This window comes from Eucyclogobius newberryi, unplaced genomic scaffold (assembly GCF_026437365.1).
Source record: "Eucyclogobius newberryi isolate DKJ021-1_F unplaced genomic scaffold, fEucNew1.0.hap1 SCAF_16, whole genome shotgun sequence".
Classification (NCBI taxonomy): Eukaryota; Metazoa; Chordata; class Actinopteri; order Gobiiformes; family Gobiidae; genus Eucyclogobius; species Eucyclogobius newberryi.
In genome coordinates this window covers 35,503,664-35,523,181 of record NW_027315790.1, presented here as the reverse complement: position 1 = coordinate 35,523,181, position 19,518 = coordinate 35,503,664, and the positions used below count along the sequence as shown (strand labels likewise).

The 19,518-nt window shown below is 47.1% G+C and overlaps 1 protein-coding gene across 1 annotated transcript; it reads right to left on the bottom strand.

Annotated features, from left to right (window-relative positions):
* Positions 1–15,948: 15,948 nt before the first annotated feature.
* Positions 15,949–16,914, bottom strand: LOC140361552 (olfactory receptor 11A1-like). The gene has a single exon (XM_072447263.1). It carries the CDS (start codon positions 16,912–16,914, stop codon positions 15,949–15,951), a length of 966 nt encoding a protein of 321 aa, XP_072303364.1.
* Positions 16,915–19,518: the final 2,604 nt, after the last annotated feature.

The window sequence follows — 19,518 nt, the reverse complement described above, 5'->3', positions numbered from 1 at the left end:
GACCATCTTAAAGACAATGAGACAAACACGAGAGGACATAAGACCATCTTAAACACAATGAGACAAACAAGAGGACATAAGACCATCTTAAAGACAATGAGACAAACACAAGAGGACATAAGACCATCTTAAAGACAATGAGACAAACACAAGAGGACATAAGACCATCTTAAACACAATGAGACACACACAAGAGGACATAAGACCATCTTAAACACAATGAGACAAACACAAGAGGACATAAGACCATCTTAAACACAATGAGACAAACACAAGAGGACATAAGACCATCTTAAACACAATGAGACAAACACAAGAGGACATAAGACCATCTTAAACACAATGAGACAAACACAAGAGGACATAAGACCATCTTAAACACAATGAGACAAACACGAGAGGACATAAGACCATCTTAAAGACAATGAGACAAACACGAGAGGACATAAGACCATCTTAAACACAATGAGACAAACACGAGAGGACATAAGACCATCTTAAAGACAATGAGACAAACACGAGAGGACATAAGACCATCTTAAACACAATGAGACAAACACGAGAGGACATAAGACCATCTTAAAGACAATGAGACAAACACAAGAGGACATAAGACCATCTTAAAGACAATGAGACAAACACGAGAGGACATAAGACCATCTTAAACACAATGAGACAAACACGAGAGGACATAAGACCATCTTAAAGACAATGAGACAAACACGAGAGGACATAAGACCATCTTAAACACAATGAGACAAACACGAGAGGACATAAGACCATCTTAAAGACAATGAGACAAACACAAGAGGACATAAGACCATCTTAAAGACAATGAGACAAACACAAGAGGACATAAGACCATCTTAAACACAATGAGACAAACACAAGAGGACATAAGACAATCTTAAACACAATGAGACAAACACAAGAGGACATAAGACCATCTTAAACACAATGAGACAAACACAAGAGGACATAAGACCATCTTAAACACAATGAGACAAACAAGAGGACATAAGACCATCTTAAACACAATGAGACACACACAAGAGGACATAAGCCCATCTTAAACACAATGAGACAAACACAAGAGGACATAAGACCATCTTAAACACAATGAGACAAACACGAGAGGACATAAGACCATCTTAAAGACAATGAGACAAACACAAGAGGACATAAGACCATCTTAAAGACAATGAGACAAACACAAGAGGACATAAGACCATCTTAAACACAATGAGACACACACAAGAGGACATAAGACCATCTTAAACACAATGAGACAAACACAAGAGGACATAAGACCATCTTAAACACAATGAGACAAACACAAGAGGACATAAGACCATCTTAAACACAATGAGACAAACACAAGAGGACATAAGACCATCTTAAACACAATGAGACAAACACAAGAGGACATAAGACCATCTTAAACACAATGAGACAAACACAAGAGGACATAAGACCATCTTAAAGACAATGAGACAAACACGAGAGGACATAAGACCATCTTAAACACAATGAGACAAACACAAGAGGACATAAGACCATCTTAAAGACAATGAGACAAACACGAGAGGACATAAGACCATCTTAAACACAATGAGACAAACACGAGAGGACATAAGACCATCTTAAAGACAATGAGACAAACACGAGAGGACATAAGACCATCTTAAACACAATGAGACAAACACGAGAGGACATAAGACCATCTTAAAGACAATGAGACAAACACAAGAGGACATAAGACCATCTTAAAGACAATGAGACAAACACGAGAGGACATAAGACCATCTTAAACACAATGAGACAAACACGAGAGGACATAAGACCATCTTAAAGACAATGAGACAAACACGAGAGGACATAAGACCATCTTAAACACAATGAGACAAACACGAGAGGACATAAGACCATCTTAAAGACAATGAGACAAACACAAGAGGACATAAGACCATCTTAAAGACAATGAGACAAACACAAGAGGACATAAGACCATCTTAAACACAATGAGACAAACACAAGATGACATAAGACAATCTTAAACACAATGAGACAAACACAAGAGGACATAAGACCATCTTAAACACAATGAGACAAACACAAGAGGACATAAGACCATCTTAAACACAATGAGACAAACACAAGAGGACATAAGACCATCTTAAACACAATGAGACAAACAAGAGGACATAAGACCATCTTAAACACAATGAGACACACACAAGAGGACATAAGACCATCTTAAACACAATGAGACAAACACAAGAGGACATAAGACCATCTTAAACACAATGAGACAAACAAGAGGACATAAGACCATCTTAAACACAATGAGACACACACAAGAGGACATAAGCCCATCTTAAACACAATGAGACAAACACAAGAGGACATAAGACCATCTTAAACACAATGAGACAAACACGAGAGGACATAAGACCATCTTAAAGACAATGAGACAAACACAAGAGGACATAAGACCATCTTAAAGACAATGAGACAAACACAAGAGGACATAAGACCATCTTAAACACAATGAGACACACACAAGAGGACATAAGACCATCTTAAACACAATGAGACAAACACAAGAGGACATAAGACCATCTTAAACACAATGAGACAAACACAAGAGGACATAAGACCATCTTAAACACAATGAGACAAACACAAGAGGACATAAGACCATCTTAAACACAATGAGACAAACACAAGAGGACATAAGACCATCTTAAACACAATGAGACAAACACAAGAGGACATAAGACCATCTTAAAGACAATGAGACAAACACGAGAGGACATAAGACCATCTTAAAGACAATGAGACAAACACAAGAGGACATAAGACCATCTTAAAGACAATGAGACAAACACGAGAGGACATAAGACCATCTTAAACACAATGAGACAAACACGAGAGGACATAAGACCATCTTAAAGACAATGAGACAAACACAAGAGGACATAAGACCATCTTAAAGACAATGAGACAAACACAAGAGGACATAAGACCATCTTAAACACAATGAGACAAACACAAGAGGACATAAGACCATCTTAAACACAATGAGACAAATATGGAACAATAAATCTGGACTTGTTTATTTAAAGTGATAAACACAATTAAAATAGACAATTTAATAATACAAAATATTGAGGCTCTTTACGATTGTCCAACATCAAGAAATAGAATGACTGGTCACATGACTCTGGACAGAGGGGTCAGACAGGGCTGTGCTCGGTCTCCTCTGTTTTTCACCCAATTTATTAGACGATCGGAAACGATCGATGGAACGGAAAATGTTCTATTGTATTTGACGAACCAGAAACTTCCATTTCTGTCCTGTAGTGAGACATCTGTCCTGTAGTGAGACATCTGTCCTGTAGTGAGACATCTGTCCTGAAGTGAGACATCTGTCTTGTAGTGAGACCTCTGTCCTGTAGTGAGACATTTGTCCTGAAGTGAGACATCTGTCCTGTAGTGAGACCTCTGTCCTGTAGTGAGACATCTGTCCTGTAGTGAGACATCTGTCCTGAAGTGAGACATCTGTCCTGTAGTGAGACATCTGTCCTGTAGTGAGACATCTGTCCTGAAGTGAGACATCTGTCCTGTAGTGAGACATCTGTCCTGTAGTGAGACATCTGTCCTGAAGTGAGACATCTGTCCTGAAGTGAGACATCTGTCCTGTAGTGAGACATCTGTCCTGTAGTGAGACATCTGTCCTGAAGTGAGACATCTGTCCTGTAGTGAGACATCTGTCCTGAAGTGAGACATCTGTCCTGTAGTGAGACATCTGTCCTGTAGTGAGACCTCTGTCCTGTAGTGAGACCTCTGTCCTGTAGTGAGACATCTGTCCTGAAGTGAGACATCTGTCCTGTAGTGAGACATCTGTCCTGTAGTGAGACATCTGTCCTGAAGTGAGACATCTGTCCTGTAGTGAGACCTCTGTCCTGCAGTGAGACCTCTGTCCTGTAGTGAGACATCTGTCCTGTAGTGAGACATCTGTCCTGTAGTAAGACATCTGTCCTGAAGTGAGACATCTGTCCTGTAGTGAGACATCTGTCCTGAAGTGAGACATCTGTCCTGTAGTGAGACCTCTGTCCTGTAGTGAGACCTCTGTCCTGTAGTGAGACCTCTGTCCTGTAGTGAGACATCTGTCCTGTAGTGAGACATCTGTCCTGTAGTGAGACATCTGTCCTGAAGTGAGACATCTGTCCTGTAGTGAGACATCTGTCCTGTAGTGAGACATCTGTCCTGTAGTGAGACTTCTGTCCTGTAGTGAGACATCTGTCCTGTAGTGAGACATCTGTCCTGAAGTGAGACATCTGTCCTGTAGTGAGACATCTGTCCTGAAGTGAGACATCTGTCCTGTAGTGAGACCTCTGTCATGTAGTGAGACATCTGTCCTGTAGTGATACATCTGTCCTGTCGTGAGACATCTGTCCTGAAGTGAGACATCTGTCCTGTAGTGAGACCTGTGTCCTGTAGTGAGACATCTGTCCTGTAGTGAGACATCTGTCCTGTAGTGAGACATCTGTCCTGTAGTGAGACCTGTGTCCTGTAGTGAGACATCTGTCCTGTAGTGAGACCTGTGTCCTGTAGTGAGACATCTGTCCTGTAGTGAGACATCTGTACTGAAGTGAGACATCTATCCTGTAGTGAGACATCTGTCCTGAAGTGAGACAACTGTCCTGTAGTGAGACATCTGTCCTGTAGTGAGACATCTGTCCTGGTTGAGACCTCTGTCCTGTAGTGAGACATCTGTCCTGTAGTGAGACATCTGTCCTGAAGTGAGACATCTGTCCTGTAGTGAGACCTGTGTCCTGTAGTGAGACATCTGTCCTGTAGTGAGACATCTGTCCTGAAGTGAGACCTCTGTCCTGTAGTGAGACATCTGTCCTGTAGTGAAACCTCTGTCCTGAAGTGAGACATCTGTCCTGTAGTGAGACATCTGTCCTGTAGTGAGACCTCTGTCCTGTAGTGAGACATCTGTCCTGTAGTGAGACATCTGTCCTGAAGTGAGACATCTGCCCTGTAGTGAGATATCTGTCCTGTAGTGAGACATCTGTCCTGTAGTGAGACATCTGTCCTGTCGTGAGACCTCTGTCCTGAAGTGAGACCTCTGTCCTGTCGTGAGACATCTGTCCTGAAGTGAGACCTCTGTCCTGTCGTGAGACATCTGTCCTGTAGTGAGACCTCTGTCCTGTAGTGAGACCTCTGTCCTCTCGTGAGACCTCTGTCCTCTCGTGAGACCTCTGTCCTGTAGTGAGACATCTGTCCTCTCGTGAGACCTCTGTCCTGTAGTGAGACCTCTGACCTGAATTGAGATATCTGTCCTGTAGTGAGACATCTGTCCTGTAGTGAGACTTCTGTCCTGTAGTGAGACCTCTGTCCTGTAGTGAGACATCTGTCCTGAAGTGAGACATCTGTCCTGAAGTGAGACATCTGTCCTGTAGTGAGACCTCTCTCCTGAAGTGAGACATCTGTCCTGTAGTGAGACATCTGTCCTGAAGTGAGACATCTGTCCTGTCGTGAGACATCTGTCCTGTAGTGAGACCTCTGTCCTGTAGTGAGACCTCTGTCCTCTCGTGAGACCTCTGTCCTCTCGTGAGACCTCTGTCCTGTAGTGAGACATCTGTCCTCTCGTGAGACATCTGTCCTGTAGTGAGACTTCTGTCCTGTAGTGAGACATCTGTCCTGTAGTGAGACTTCTGTCCTGTAGTGAGACCTCTGTCCTGAAGTGAGACATCTGTCCTGTAGTGAGACATCTGTCCTGAAGTGAGACATCTGTCCTGTAGTGAGACCTCTGTCCTGTAGTGAGACCTCTGTCCTGTAGTGAGACATCTGTCCTGTAGTGAGACATCTGTCCTGTAGTAAGACATCTGTCCTGAAGTGAGACATCTGTCCTGTAGTGAGACATCTGTCCTGAAGTGAGACATCTGTCCTGTAGTGAGACCTCTGTCCTGTAGTGAGACCTCTGTCCTGTAGTGAGACATCTGTCCTGTAGTGAGACATCTGTCCTGTAGTGAGACATCTGTCCTGAAGTGAGACATCTGTCCTGTAGTGAGACATCTGTCCTGTAGTGAGACATCTGTCCTGTAGTGAGACTTCTGTCCTGTAGTGAGACATCTGTCCTGTAGTGAGACATCTGTCCTGAAGTGAGACATCTGTCCTGTAGTGAGACATCTGTCCTGAAGTGAGACATCTGTCCTGTAGTGAGACCTCTGTCATGTAGTGAGACATCTGTCCTGTAGTGATACATCTGTCCTGTCGTGAGACATCTGTCCTGAAGTGAGACATCTGTCCTGTAGTGAGACCTGTGTCCTGTAGTGAGACATCTGTCCTGTAGTGAGACATCTGTCCTGTAGTGAGACATCTGTCCTGTAGTGAGACCTGTGTCCTGTAGTGAGACATCTGTCCTGTAGTGAGACCTGTGTCCTGTAGTGAGACATCTGTCCTGTAGTGAGACATCTGTACTGAAGTGAGACATCTATCCTGTAGTGAGACATCTGTCCTGAAGTGAGACAACTGTCCTGTAGTGAGACATCTGTCCTGTAGTGAGACATCTGTCCTGGTTGAGACCTCTGTCCTGTAGTGAGACATCTGTCCTGTAGTGAGACATCTGTCCTGAAGTGAGACATCTGTCCTGTAGTGAGACCTGTGTCCTGTAGTGAGACATCTGTCCTGTAGTGAGACATCTGTCCTGAAGTGAGACCTCTGTCCTGTAGTGAGACATCTGTCCTGTAGTGAAACCTCTGTCCTGAAGTGAGACATCTGTCCTGTAGTGAGACATCTGTCCTGTAGTGAGACCTCTGTCCTGTAGTGAGACATCTGTCCTGTAGTGAGACATCTGTCCTGAAGTGAGACATCTGCCCTGTAGTGAGATATCTGTCCTGTAGTGAGACATCTGTCCTGTAGTGAGACATCTGTCCTGTCGTGAGACCTCTGTCCTGAAGTGAGACCTCTGTCCTGTCGTGAGACATCTGTCCTGAAGTGAGACCTCTGTCCTGTCGTGAGACATCTGTCCTGTAGTGAGACCTCTGTCCTGTAGTGAGACCTCTGTCCTCTCGTGAGACCTCTGTCCTCTCGTGAGACCTCTGTCCTGTAGTGAGACATCTGTCCTCTCGTGAGACCTCTGTCCTGTAGTGAGACCTCTGACCTGAATTGAGATATCTGTCCTGTAGTGAGACATCTGTCCTGTAGTGAGACTTCTGTCCTGTAGTGAGACCTCTGTCCTGTAGTGAGACATCTGTCCTGAAGTGAGACATCTGTCCTGAAGTGAGACATCTGTCCTGTAGTGAGACCTCTCTCCTGAAGTGAGACATCTGTCCTGTAGTGAGACATCTGTCCTGAAGTGAGACATCTGTCCTGTCGTGAGACATCTGTCCTGTAGTGAGACCTCTGTCCTGTAGTGAGACCTCTGTCCTCTCGTGAGACCTCTGTCCTCTCGTGAGACCTCTGTCCTGTAGTGAGACATCTGTCCTCTCGTGAGACATCTGTCCTGTAGTGAGACTTCTGTCCTGTAGTGAGACATCTGTCCTGTAGTGAGACTTCTGTCCTGTAGTGAGACCTCTGTCCTGTAGTGAGACATCTGTCCTGAAGTGAGACATCTGTCCTGAAGTGAGACATCTGTCCTGTAGTGAGACCTCTCTCCTGAAGTGAGACATCTGTCCTGTAGTGAGACATCTGTCCTGAAGTGAGACATCTGTCCTGTAGTGAGACATCTGTCCTGAAGTGAGACATCTGTCCTGTAGTGAGACCTATGTCCTGTAGTGAGACATCTGTCCTGTAGTGAGACATCTGTCCTGTAGTGAGATATCTGTCCTGTAGTGAGACATCTGTCCTGAAGTGAGACATCTGTCTTGTAGTGAGACATCTGTCCTGAAGTGAGACATCTGTCCTGTAGTGAGACTTCTGTCCTGTAGTGAGACATCTATCCTGAAGTGAGACATCTGTCCTGTAGTGAGACATCTGTCCTGTAGTGAGACCCCTGTCCTGTAGTGAGACATCTGTCCTGAAGTGAGACATCTGTCCTGTAGTGAGACCTGTGTCCTGTAGTGAGACATCTGTCCTGTAGTGAGACATCTGTCCTGAAGTGAGACCTCTGTCCTGTAGTGAGACATCTGTCCTGAAGTGAGACATCTGTCCTGTAGTGAGACATCTGTCCTGAAGTGAGACATCTGCCCTGTAGTGAGACATCTGTCCTGAAGTGAGACCTCTGTCCTGTAGTGAGACATCTGTCCTGTAGTGAGACCTCTGTCCTGAAGTGAGACATCTGTCCTGTAGTGAGACATCTGTCCTGAAGTGAGACATCTGTCCTGTAGTGAGACATCTGTCCTGAAGTGAGACATCTGTCCTGTAGTGAGACATCTGTCCTGTAGTGAGACATCTGTCCTGAAGTGAGACATCTGTCCTGTAGTGAGACATCTGTCCTGAAGTGAGACATCTGTCCTGTAGTGAGACCTCTGTCCTGTAGTGAGACATCTGTCCTGAAGTGAGACATCTGTCCTGTAGTGAGACATCTGTCCTGAAGTGAGACATCTGTCCTGAAGTGAGACATCTGTCCTGTAGTGAGACATCTGTCCTGAAGTGAGACATCTGTCCTGTAGTGAGACATCTGTCCTGAAGTGAGACATCTGTCCTGTAGTGAGACATCTGTCCCGTAGTGAGACCTATGTCCTGTAGTGAGACATCTGTCCTGTAGTGCGACATCTGTCCTGAAGTGAAACATCTGTCCTGTAGTGAGACATCTGTCCTGTAGTGAGACATCTGTCCTCTAGTGAGACATCTGTCCTGAAGTGGGACATCTGTCCTGTAGTGAGACATCTGTCCTGAAGTGAGACATCTGTCCTGTAGTGAGACTTCTGTCCTGTAGTGAGACCTCTGTCCTGAAGTGAGACATCTGTCCTGTAGTGAGACCTCTGTCCTGTAGTGAGACATCTGTCCTGTAGTGAGACCTCTGTCCTGTAGTGAGACATCTATCCTGAAGTGAGACATCTGTCCTGTAGTGTGACATCTGTCCTGAAGTGAGACCTCTGTTCTGAAGTGAGACATCTGTCCTGTAGTGAGACCTCTGTCCTGTAGTGAGACATCTATCCTGAAGTGAGACATCTGTCCTGAAGTGAGACATCTGTCCTGTAGTGAGACATCTGTCCTGTAGTGTGACATCTGTCCTGAAGTGAGACCTCTGTTCTGAAGTGAGACATCTGTCCTGTAGTGAGACCTCTGTCCTGTAGTGTGACATCTGTCCTGAAGTGAGACCTCTGTCCTGTAGTGAGACCTCTGTCCTGTAGTGAGACATCTATCCTGAAGTGAGACATCTGTCCTGTAGTGTGACATCTGTCCTGAAGTGAGACCTCTGTTCTGAAGTGAGACATCTGTCCTGTAGTGAGACTTCTGTCCTGTAGTGAGACCTCTGTCCTGTAGTGAGACATCTGTCCTGAAGTGAGACATCTGTCCTGTAGTGAGACCTCTGTTCTGAAGTGAGACATCTGTCCTGTAGTGAGACTTCTGTCCTGTAGTGAGACCTCTGTCCTGTAGTGAGACATCTGTCCTGAAGTGAGACATCTGTCCTGAAGTGAGACATCTGTCCTGTAGTGAGACCTCTCTCCTGAAGTGAGACATCTGTCCTGTAGTGAGACATCTGTCCTGAAGTGAGACATCTGTCCTGTAGTGAGACATCTGTCCTGAAGTGAGACATCTGTCCTGTAGTGAGACCTATGTCCTGTAGTGAGACATCTGTCCTGTAGTGAGACATCTGTCCTGTAGTGAGATATCTGTCCTGTAGTGAGACATCTGTCCTGAAGTGAGACATCTGTCTTGTAGTGAGACATCTGTCCTGAAGTGAGACATCTGTCCTGTAGTGAGACTTCTGTCCTGTAGTGAGACATCTATCCTGAAGTGAGACATCTGTCCTGTAGTGAGACATCTGTCCTGTAGTGAGACCTCTGTCCTGTAGTGAGACATCTGTCCTGAAGTGAGACATCTGTCCTGTAGTGAGACCTGTGTCCTGTAGTGAGACATCTGTCCTGTAGTGAGACATCTGTCCTGAAGTGAGACCTCTGTCCTGTAGTGAGACATCTGTCCTGAAGTGAGACATCTGTCCTGTAGTGAGACATCTGTCCTGAAGTGAGACATCTGCCCTGTAGTGAGACATCTGTCCTGAAGTGAGACCTCTGTCCTGTAGTGAGACATCTGTCCTGTAGTGAGACCTCTGTCCTGAAGTGAGACATCTGTCCTGTAGTGAGACATCTGTCCTGAAGTGAGACATCTGTCCTGTAGTGAGACATCTGTCCTGAAGTGAGACATCTGTCCTGTAGTGAGACATCTGTCCTGTAGTGAGACATCTGTCCTGTAGTGAGACATCTGTCCTGAAGTGAGACATCTGTCCTGTAGTGAGACATCTGTCCTGAAGTGAGACATCTGTCCTGTAGTGAGACATCTGTCCTGAAGTGAGACATCTGTCCTGTAGTGAGACATCTGTCCTGAAGTGAGACATCTGTCCTGAAGTGAGACATCTGTCCTGTAGTGAGACATCTGTCCTGAAGTGAGACATCTGTCCTGTAGTGAGACATCTGTCCTGAAGTGAGACATCTGTCCTGTAGTGAGACATCTGTCCCGTAGTGAGACCTATGTCCTGTAGTGAGACATCTGTCCTGTAGTGCGACATCTGTCCTGAAGTGAAACATCTGTCCTGTAGTGAGACATCTGTCCTGTAGTGAGACATCTGTCCTCTAGTGAGACATCTGTCCTGAAGTGGGATATCTGTCCTGTAGTGAGACATCTGTCCTGAAGTGAGACATCTGTCCTGTAGTGAGACTTCTGTCCTGTAGTGAGACATCTGTCCTGTAGTGTGACATCTGTCCTGAAGTTAGACATCTGTCCTGTAGTGAGACATCTGTCCTGAAGTGAGACATCTGTCCTGTAGTGAGACATCTGTCCTGAAGTGAGACATCTGTCCTGTAGTGAGACATCTGTCCTGAAGTGAGACATCTGTCCTGTAGTGAGAATCTGTCCCGTAGTGAGACCTCTGTCCTGTAGTGAGACATCTGTCCTGAAGTGAGACATCTGTCCTGTAGTGAGACATCTGTCCTGAAGTGAGACATCTGTCCTGAAGTGAGACATCTGTCCTGTAGTGAGACATCTGTCCTGAAGTGAGACATCTGTCCTGTAGTGAGACATCTGTCCTGAAGTGAGACATCTGTCCTGTAGTGAGACATCTGTCCCGTAGTGAGACCTATGTCCTGTAGTGAGACATCTGTCCTGTAGTGCGACATCTGTCCTGAAGTGAAACATCTGTCCTGTAGTGAGACATCTGTCCTGTAGTGAGACATCTGTCCTCTAGTGAGACATCTGTCCTGAAGTGGGACATCTGTCCTGTAGTGAGACATCTGTCCTGAAGTGAGACATCTGTCCTGTAGTGAGACTTCTGTCCTGTAGTGAGACATCTGTCCTGTAGTGAGACATCTGTCCTGTAGTGAGACCTCTGTCCTGTAGTGAGACATCTATCCTGTAGTGAGACATCTGTCCTGAAGTTAGACATCTGTCCTGAAGTGAGACATCTGTCCTGAAGTGAGACATCTGTCCTGTAGTGAAACCTCTGTCCTGAAGTGAGACATCTGTCCTGTAGTGAGACATCTGTCCTGTAGTGAGACCTCTGTCCTGTAGTGAGACATCCGTCCTGTAGTGAGATATCTGTCCTGTAGTGAGACATCTGTCCTGTCGTGAGACCTCTGTCCTGAAGTGAGACCTCTGTCCTGCAGTGAGACATCTGTCCTGTAGTGGGACCTCTGTCCTGTAGTGAGACCTTTGTCCTCTCGTGAGACATCTGTCCTGAAGTGAGACATCTGTCCTGAAGTGAGACATCCGTCCTGTAGTGAGACATCTGTCCTGTAGTGAGACATCTGTCCTGAAGTGAAACATCTGTCCTGTAGTGAGACATCTGTCCTGAAGTGAGACATCCGCCCTGTAGTGAGACATCTGTCCTGAATTGAGACCTCTGTCCTGTAGTGAGACATCTGTCCTGTAGTGAGACATCTGTCCTGTAGTGAGACATCTGTCCTGTAGTGAGACATCTGCCCTGTAGTGAGACATCTGTCCTGAAGTGAGACATCTGTCCTGAAGTGAGACATCTGTCCTGTAGTGAGACATCTGTCCTGTAGTGAGACATCTGTCCTGTAGTGAGACATCTGCCCTGTAGTGAGACATCTGTCCTGAAGTGAGACATCTGCCCTGTAGTGAGACATCTGTCCTGAAGTGAGACCTCTGTCCTGTAGTGAGACATCTGTCCTGTAGTGAGACCTCTGTCCTGAAGTGAGACATCTGTCCTGTAGTGAGACATCTGTCCTGAAGTGAGACATCTGTCCTGTAGTGAGACATCTGTCCTGAAGTGAGACATCTGTCCTGTAGTGAGACATCTGTCCTGAAGTGAGACATCTGTCCTGTAGTGAGAATCTGTCCCGTAGTGAGACCTCTGTCCTGTAGTGAGACATCTGTCCTGAAGTGAGACATCTGTCCTGTAGTGAGACATCTGTCCTGAAGTGAGACATCTGTCCTGAAGTGAGACATCTGTCCTGTAGTGAGACATCTGTCCTGTCGTGAGACCTCTGTCCTGAAGTGAGACCTCTGTCCTGCAGTGAGACATCTGTCCTGTAGTGGGACCTCTGTCCTGTAGTGAGACCTTTGTCCTCTCGTGAGACATCTGTCCTGAAGTGAGACATCTGTCCTGAAGTGAGACATCCGTCCTGTAGTGAGACATCTGTCCTGTAGTGAGACATCTGTCCTGAAGTGAAACATCTGTCCTGTAGTGAGACATCTGTCCTGAAGTGAGACATCCGCCCTGTAGTGAGACATCTGTCCTGAATTGAGACCTCTGTCCTGTAGTGAGACATCTGTCCTGTAGTGAGACATCTGTCCTGTAGTGAGACCTCTGTCCTGAAGTGAGACATCTGTCCTGTAGTGAGACATCTGTCCTGAAGTGAGACATCTGTCCTGTAGTGAGACATCTGTCCTGAAGTGAGACATCTGTCCTGAAGTGAGATATCTGTCCTGTAGTGAGACATCTGTCCTGTAGTGAGACATCTGTCCTGAAGTGAGACATCTGTCCTGTTGTGAGACATCTGTCCTGTAGTGAGACATCTGTCCTATAGTGAGACATCTTTCCCGAAGTGAGACTTCTGTCCTGTAGTGAGACCTCTGTCCTGTAGTGAGACATCTGTCCTGAAGTGAGACATCTGCCCTGTAGTGAGACATCTGTCCTGTAGTGAGACATCTGTCCTGTAGTGAGACATCTGCCCTGTAGTGAGACATCTGTCCTGAAGTGAGACATCTGTCCTGAAGTGAGACATCTGTCCTGTAGTGAGACATCTGTCCTGTAGTGAGACATCTGCCCTGTAGTGAGACATCTGTCCTGAAGTGAGACATCTGTCCTGTAGTGAGACATCTGTCCTGTAGTGAGACATCTGCCCTGTAGTGAGACATCTGTCCTGAAGTGAGACCTCTGTCCTGTAGTGAGACATCTGTCCTGTAGTGAGACATCCGTCCTGTAGTGAGACCTCTGTCCTGAAGTGAGACATCTGTCCTGTAGTGAGACATCTGTCCTGAAGTGAGACATCTGTCCTGTAGTGAGACATCTGTCCTGAAGTGAGACATCTGTCCTGTAGTGAGACATCTGTCCCGTAGTGAGACCTCTGTCCTGTAGTGAGACATCTGTCCTGAAGTGAGACATCTGTCCTGTAGTAAGACATCTGTCCTGAAGTGAGACATCTGTCCTGAAGTGAGACATCTGTCCTGTAGTGAGACATCTGTCCTGAAGTGAGACATCTGTCCTGTAGTGAGACATCTGTCCTGAAGTGAGACATCTGTCCTGTAGTGAGACATCTGTCCCGTAGTGAGACCTATGTCCTGTAGTGAGACATCTGTCCTGTAGTGAGATATCTGTCCTGTAGTGAGACATCTGTCCTGTAGTGCGACATCTGTCCTGAAGTGAAACATCTGTCCTGTAGTGAGACATCTGTCCTGTAGTGAGACATCTGTCCTCTAGTGAGACATCTGTCCTGAAGTGGGACATCTGTCCTGTAGTGAGACATCTGTCCTGAAGTGAGACATCTGTCCTGTAGTGAGACTTCTGTCCTGTAGTGAGACATCTGTCCTGTAGTGAGACATCTGTCCTGTAGTGAGACCTCTGTCCTGTAGTGAGACATCTATCCTGAAGTGAGACATCTGTCCTGTAGTGAGACATCTGTCCTGAAGTGAGACATCTGTCCTGAAGTGAGACATCTGTCCTGTAGTGAAACCTCTGTCCTGAAGTGAGACATCTGTCCTGTAGTGAGACATCTGTCCTGTAGTGAGACCTCTGTCCTATAGTGAGACATCCGTCCTGTAGTGAGATATCTGTCCTGTAGTGAGACATCTGTCCTGTCGTGAGACCTCTGTCCTGAAGTGAGACCTCTGTCCTGCAGTGAGACATCTGTCCTGAAGTGAGACCTTTGTCCTCTCGTGAGACATCTGTCCTGTAGTGAGACCTCTGTCCTGAAGTGAGACATCTGTCCTGAAGTGAGATCTCTCTCCTATAGTGAGACATCTGTCCTGAAGTGAGACATCTGTCCTGTAGTGAGACATCAGTCCTGTAGTGAGACATCTGTCCTGAAGTGAGACATCTGTCCTGAAGTGAGACATCTGTCCTGTAGTGAGACATCTGTCCTGAAGTGAGACATCTGTCCTGAAGTGAGATATCTGTCCTGTAGTGAGACATCTGTCCTGTAGTGAGACATCTGTCCTGAAGTGAGACATCTGTCCTGTTGTGAGACATCTGTCCTGTAGTGAGACATCTGTCCTATAGTGAGACATCTTTCCTGAAGTGAGACTTCTGTCCTGTAGTGAGACCTCTGTCCTGTAGTGAGACATCTGTCCTGAAGTGAGACATCTGCCCTGTAGTGAGACATCTGTCCTGTAGTGAGACATCTGCCCTGTAGTGAGACATCTGTCCTGAAGTGAGACATCTGTCCTGAAGTGAGACATCTGTCCTGTAGTGAGACATCTGTCCTGTAGTGAGACATCTGTCCTGAAGTGAAACATCTGTCCTGTAGTGAGACATCTGTCCTGTAGTGAGACCTATGTCCTGTAGTGAGACATCTGTCCTGTAGTGAGACATCTGTCCTGAAGTGAAACATCTGTCCTGTAGTGAGACATCTGTCCTGAAGTGAGACATCTGTCTTGTAGTGAGACATCTGTCCTGAAGTGAGACATCTGTCCTGTAGTGAGACTTCTGTCCTGTATTGAGACATCTATCCTGAAGTGAGACATCTGTCCTGTAGTGAGACATCTGTCCTGTAATGAGACCTCTGTCCTGTAGTGAGACATCTGTCCTGAAGTGAGACATCTGTCCTGTAGTGAGACCTGTGTCCTGTAGTGAGACATCTGTCCTGTAGTGAGACATCTGTCCTGAAGTGAGACCTCTGTCCTGTAGTGAGACATCTGTCCTGAAGTGAGACATCTGTCCTGTAGTGAGACATCTGTCCTGAAGTTAGACCTCTGTCCTGAAGTGAGACATCTGTCCTGAAGTGAGACCTCTGTCCTGTAGTGAGACATCTGTCCTGAAGTGAGACATCTGTCCTGTAGTGAGACATCTGTCCTGAAGTTAGACCTCTGTCCTGAAGTGAGACATCTGTCCTGAAGTGAGACCTCTGTCCTGTAGTGAGACATCTGTCCTGAAGTGAGACCTCTGTCCTGTAGTGAGACATTGGGGGTCTCTGACAGTGGGGGTTAGCGCTCCCCCTGCTGGTACAGCGGGTTAGCCCTCCCCCTGCTGGTACAGCGGGTTAGCGCTCCCCCTGCTGGTACAGCGGGTTAGCGCTCCCCCTGCTGGTACAGCGGGTTAGCCCTCCCCCTGCTGGTACAGCGGGTTAGCGCTCCCCCTGCTGGTACAGCGCGTTAGCGCCTCAGAAGTTTGGTGATTTGTCTGTAAATGTCGGTGACTTTGAGTCCGTACACAAGCGGATTCAAAACAGTTGGAACCATCACTGAGAAGAGGGAGGCGGCAGTGGCCAGACCCTCGAGGGCTCTGCTCGGTCTGGAGCTGGAAGACACACGGCGGTGCAGAAGATCGAAGGCCGTGCTGAGCAGATAGTTCAGGAACACTGCGATGTGTGGCCCGCACGTCTCCAGCGCTTTACGGCTGAAGGAGCGTGAGCGAAACAGGCAAACCCACAGGATCCTGCCGTAGGAGAACAACACGAACGACCCAGGGACGAACAGAACCACCACCACTAAGAAGAAGCCGTACGCCACAGCGAGCTGCGCCATGGGCCCCGGGCAGCTCAGGCCGATGATGGTGTACGGGTCGCAGTAGATCCGGTACACCACGTTGGCGCACAAAGGCAGGCGGCTCACCAGAGCAATCACGACTCCGACCATGGCCAGAGGACAGAACCAGCAGACGAGCAGCAGACACAGGACTCGCCGAGGAGACATGAGCGTCACATATTGCATCGGACACATGATGGACAAGTACCGATCCAGAGACATCGCCCCCAAGAGCATGAAACTGGAACTGCCCATGACGTGTAACAGGAAGGCCTGAGTCAGACAGCTCCTGACCGAGACCCTGACCAGATCAAGCTCTGAGCCAGGACTCAGACCCGGCCCCACCCGGCCCAGGTCCCACAGGAGCCTCGGGTAGATCACGCTGCTGGCAACGAGCGAGTTCAAGAGAACGGCAGCAATGAAGACGAATATAGGTTTGTGTAAAACAGGCCGCGAAATGATGACAAAAATGACGAGGGCGTCGACGAGAAGCTCAAAGAGCCACAGGGACAACAAGAGCCCGACCAGGGGCCAACGCAGAGAGAACAAGCCCTCAAACCCCGCCAGGACCACCCCTGACGACAGGTTCATCATCACTGCTCCTGACCTTTACTTACGGTCATCTCCTGTGACGTGTCATGTGACGTGTCATGTGACGTGTCATGTGACGTGTCATGTGACGTGTCATGTGACGTGTCATGTGCACAAACCACTCAAAAGAGTCCAAATATTACAGTTCAATCCACTCATTAAACATGTCAAAGTTATTATTGATCTTTCTCCTGCTTGAAATCTGATCTTTTTAGAAGCAAATCTAAATATGTTTAAGTTTAAACAGTTTTAAAAACAAAAGTCATAAAGAATATATTGTAAAATAAGCAATTAAAATGTCACAAATCGCCTGGAAAATCACAAATACGTCGAATGAAATCTGAATTCTTTTGAAGAATCTAACAACAAATAAAACACTAAACGTTTTTTTAAATTTAATTTTGACAGTTTGTCATTTGTTAACAATGATGTATTTAAAAAAAACAAACTAAATTACACTGGAACAAAGCATTTTCACTGCCAGTTTTGCTGCGACGTGTTTGTGGCTCAAAGATTCTGAACATTTGGACAAAGTCGTTACATTTATATGAAAGTTACAAATGAAACGGATTCAAATCTAAAACAAACGTTACAGAACAAACGACTCGGCTCCATCAAACTCTCTGAAAGTAACTGACAAAATGTAACTGACAAGCAACAAATACAAACAACAACGACAACAACAGTTAAACGAACGAGACAAAACACAATTTGGTTTGTTAAAATGTCATCGATAAACGGCTTTGATCGTCTCGTGAACAGTTCCTTTTGTTCATAAACGGTGCTGAAAGATGTGTGAGGGGCCCCGTGAGCGTGTGAGGGGCCCCGTGAGCGTGTGAGGGGCCCCGTGAGCGTGTGAGGGGCCCCGTGAGCGTGTGAGGGGCCCCGTGAGCGTGTGAGGGGCCCTGTGAACGACAGAGCGAGCGAAGGAGGAGGAGGACGGACTGAGAAGGTCTGAGACGTTTTAACTCCAGCCAAGAGCCTCCAGGGGCCTCGTTAAAATCAGACAAACAACAGGACTTCAGAGACCGGACCAGGGACCGGACTAGAGGGGGCCCCAAGGAACCAGCTGGGACCAAAGACACAAACATATTTACTTCATCCATGAGCGTGTGGGGGGCCCTGTGAGCGTGTGGGAGGGCCCCGTGAGCGTGTGGGGGGCCCTGTGAGCATGAGCAGGGCCCTGTGAGCGTGTGGGGAGGCCCGTGAGCATGTGGGGGGGGGCCCCGTAAGCGTGTGGGGGCCCCCGTGAAAGTGTGGGGGGCCCTGTGAGCGTGTGGGGGGCCCTTTGAGCTTGTGGGAGGGCCCTGTGAGTGTGTGGGGGGCCCCATGAGCGTGTGGGAGGGCCCTGTGAGCGTGTGGGGGGCTCTGTGAGTGTGTGGGGGCCCCCTGAGCGTGTTGGGGGGGCCCTGTGAGTGTGTGGGGGGCCCCATAAGCGTGTGGGAGGGCCCTGGCTTAAATAATTTAAATAAATAAAATATAAATAAAACAATCTCTAGATTTATGTGGAAAGAAAGTCTGATTTAAAACTTTACATTTATCTAAAGTAAAAGGGGGCGGGGTTTAGATTGTGTGTAAAGCACTTTATTTCAAGTGAAATGAGAGCGTTTCTGGTGTGATCCAGAGTGTTGTGCTCAATGGTCTTATACTGAGAGTCATGTGGTGCCTGAGGTTCCTGTTCAGGTCTTATACTGAGAGTCATGTGGTGCCTGAGGTTCCTGTTCAGGTCTTATACTGAGAGTCATGTGGTGCCTGAGGTTCCTGTACAGGTCTTATACTGAGAGTCATGTGGTGCCTGAGGTTCCTGTACAGGTCTTATACTGAGAGTCATGTGGTGCCTGAGGTTCCTGTACAGGTCTTATACTGAGAGTCATTGGTGCCTGAGGTTCCTGTACAGGTCTTATACTGAGAGTCATTGGTGCCTGAGGTTCCTGTACAGGTCTTATACTGAGGGTCATGTGGTGCCTGAGGTTCCTGTACAGGTCTAATACTGAGAGTCATGTGGTGCCTGAGGTTCCTGTACAGGTCTTATACTGAGAGTCATGTGGTGCCTGAGGTTCCTGTACAGGTCTAATACTGAGAGTCATGTGGTGCCTGAGGTTCCTGTACAGGTCTTATACTGAGAGTCATGTGGTGCCTGAGGTTCCTGTACAGGTCTTATACTGAGAGTCATGTGGTGCCTGAGGTTCCTGTACAGGTCTTATACTGAGAGATACACAGAAGGGGAGGAGCAAACACAGAAGGGGAGGAGCAAACACAGAAGGGGAGGAGCAAACACAGAAGGGGAGGAGCATACACAGAAGGGGGGGAGCATACACAGAAGGGGAGGAGCAAACACAGAAGGGGAGGAGCAAACACAGAAGGGGAGGAGCATACACAGAAGGGGAGGAGCAAACACAGAAGGGGAGGAGCATACACAGAAGGGGAGGAGCATACACAGAAGGGGAGGATGGTCCACTCACTGCCTGTGGAAGGAGGGGTCAGACAGGGCTGTGCTTGGTCCTGAGAGACTGAGAGAGGAACAGACATGAGGCAAATGTGAAAAATGGTTCAATTCATTCAGACTTAATTTGGAAATGGACAAATTTGACCGAGACGTTTATGAAG

Coding starts and splice junctions, on each gene's coding strand:
- LOC140361552 (XM_072447263.1), bottom strand. CDS start 16,914: ATGATGAACCTGTCGTCAGGGGTGGTCCTGGCGGGGTTTGAGGGCTTG.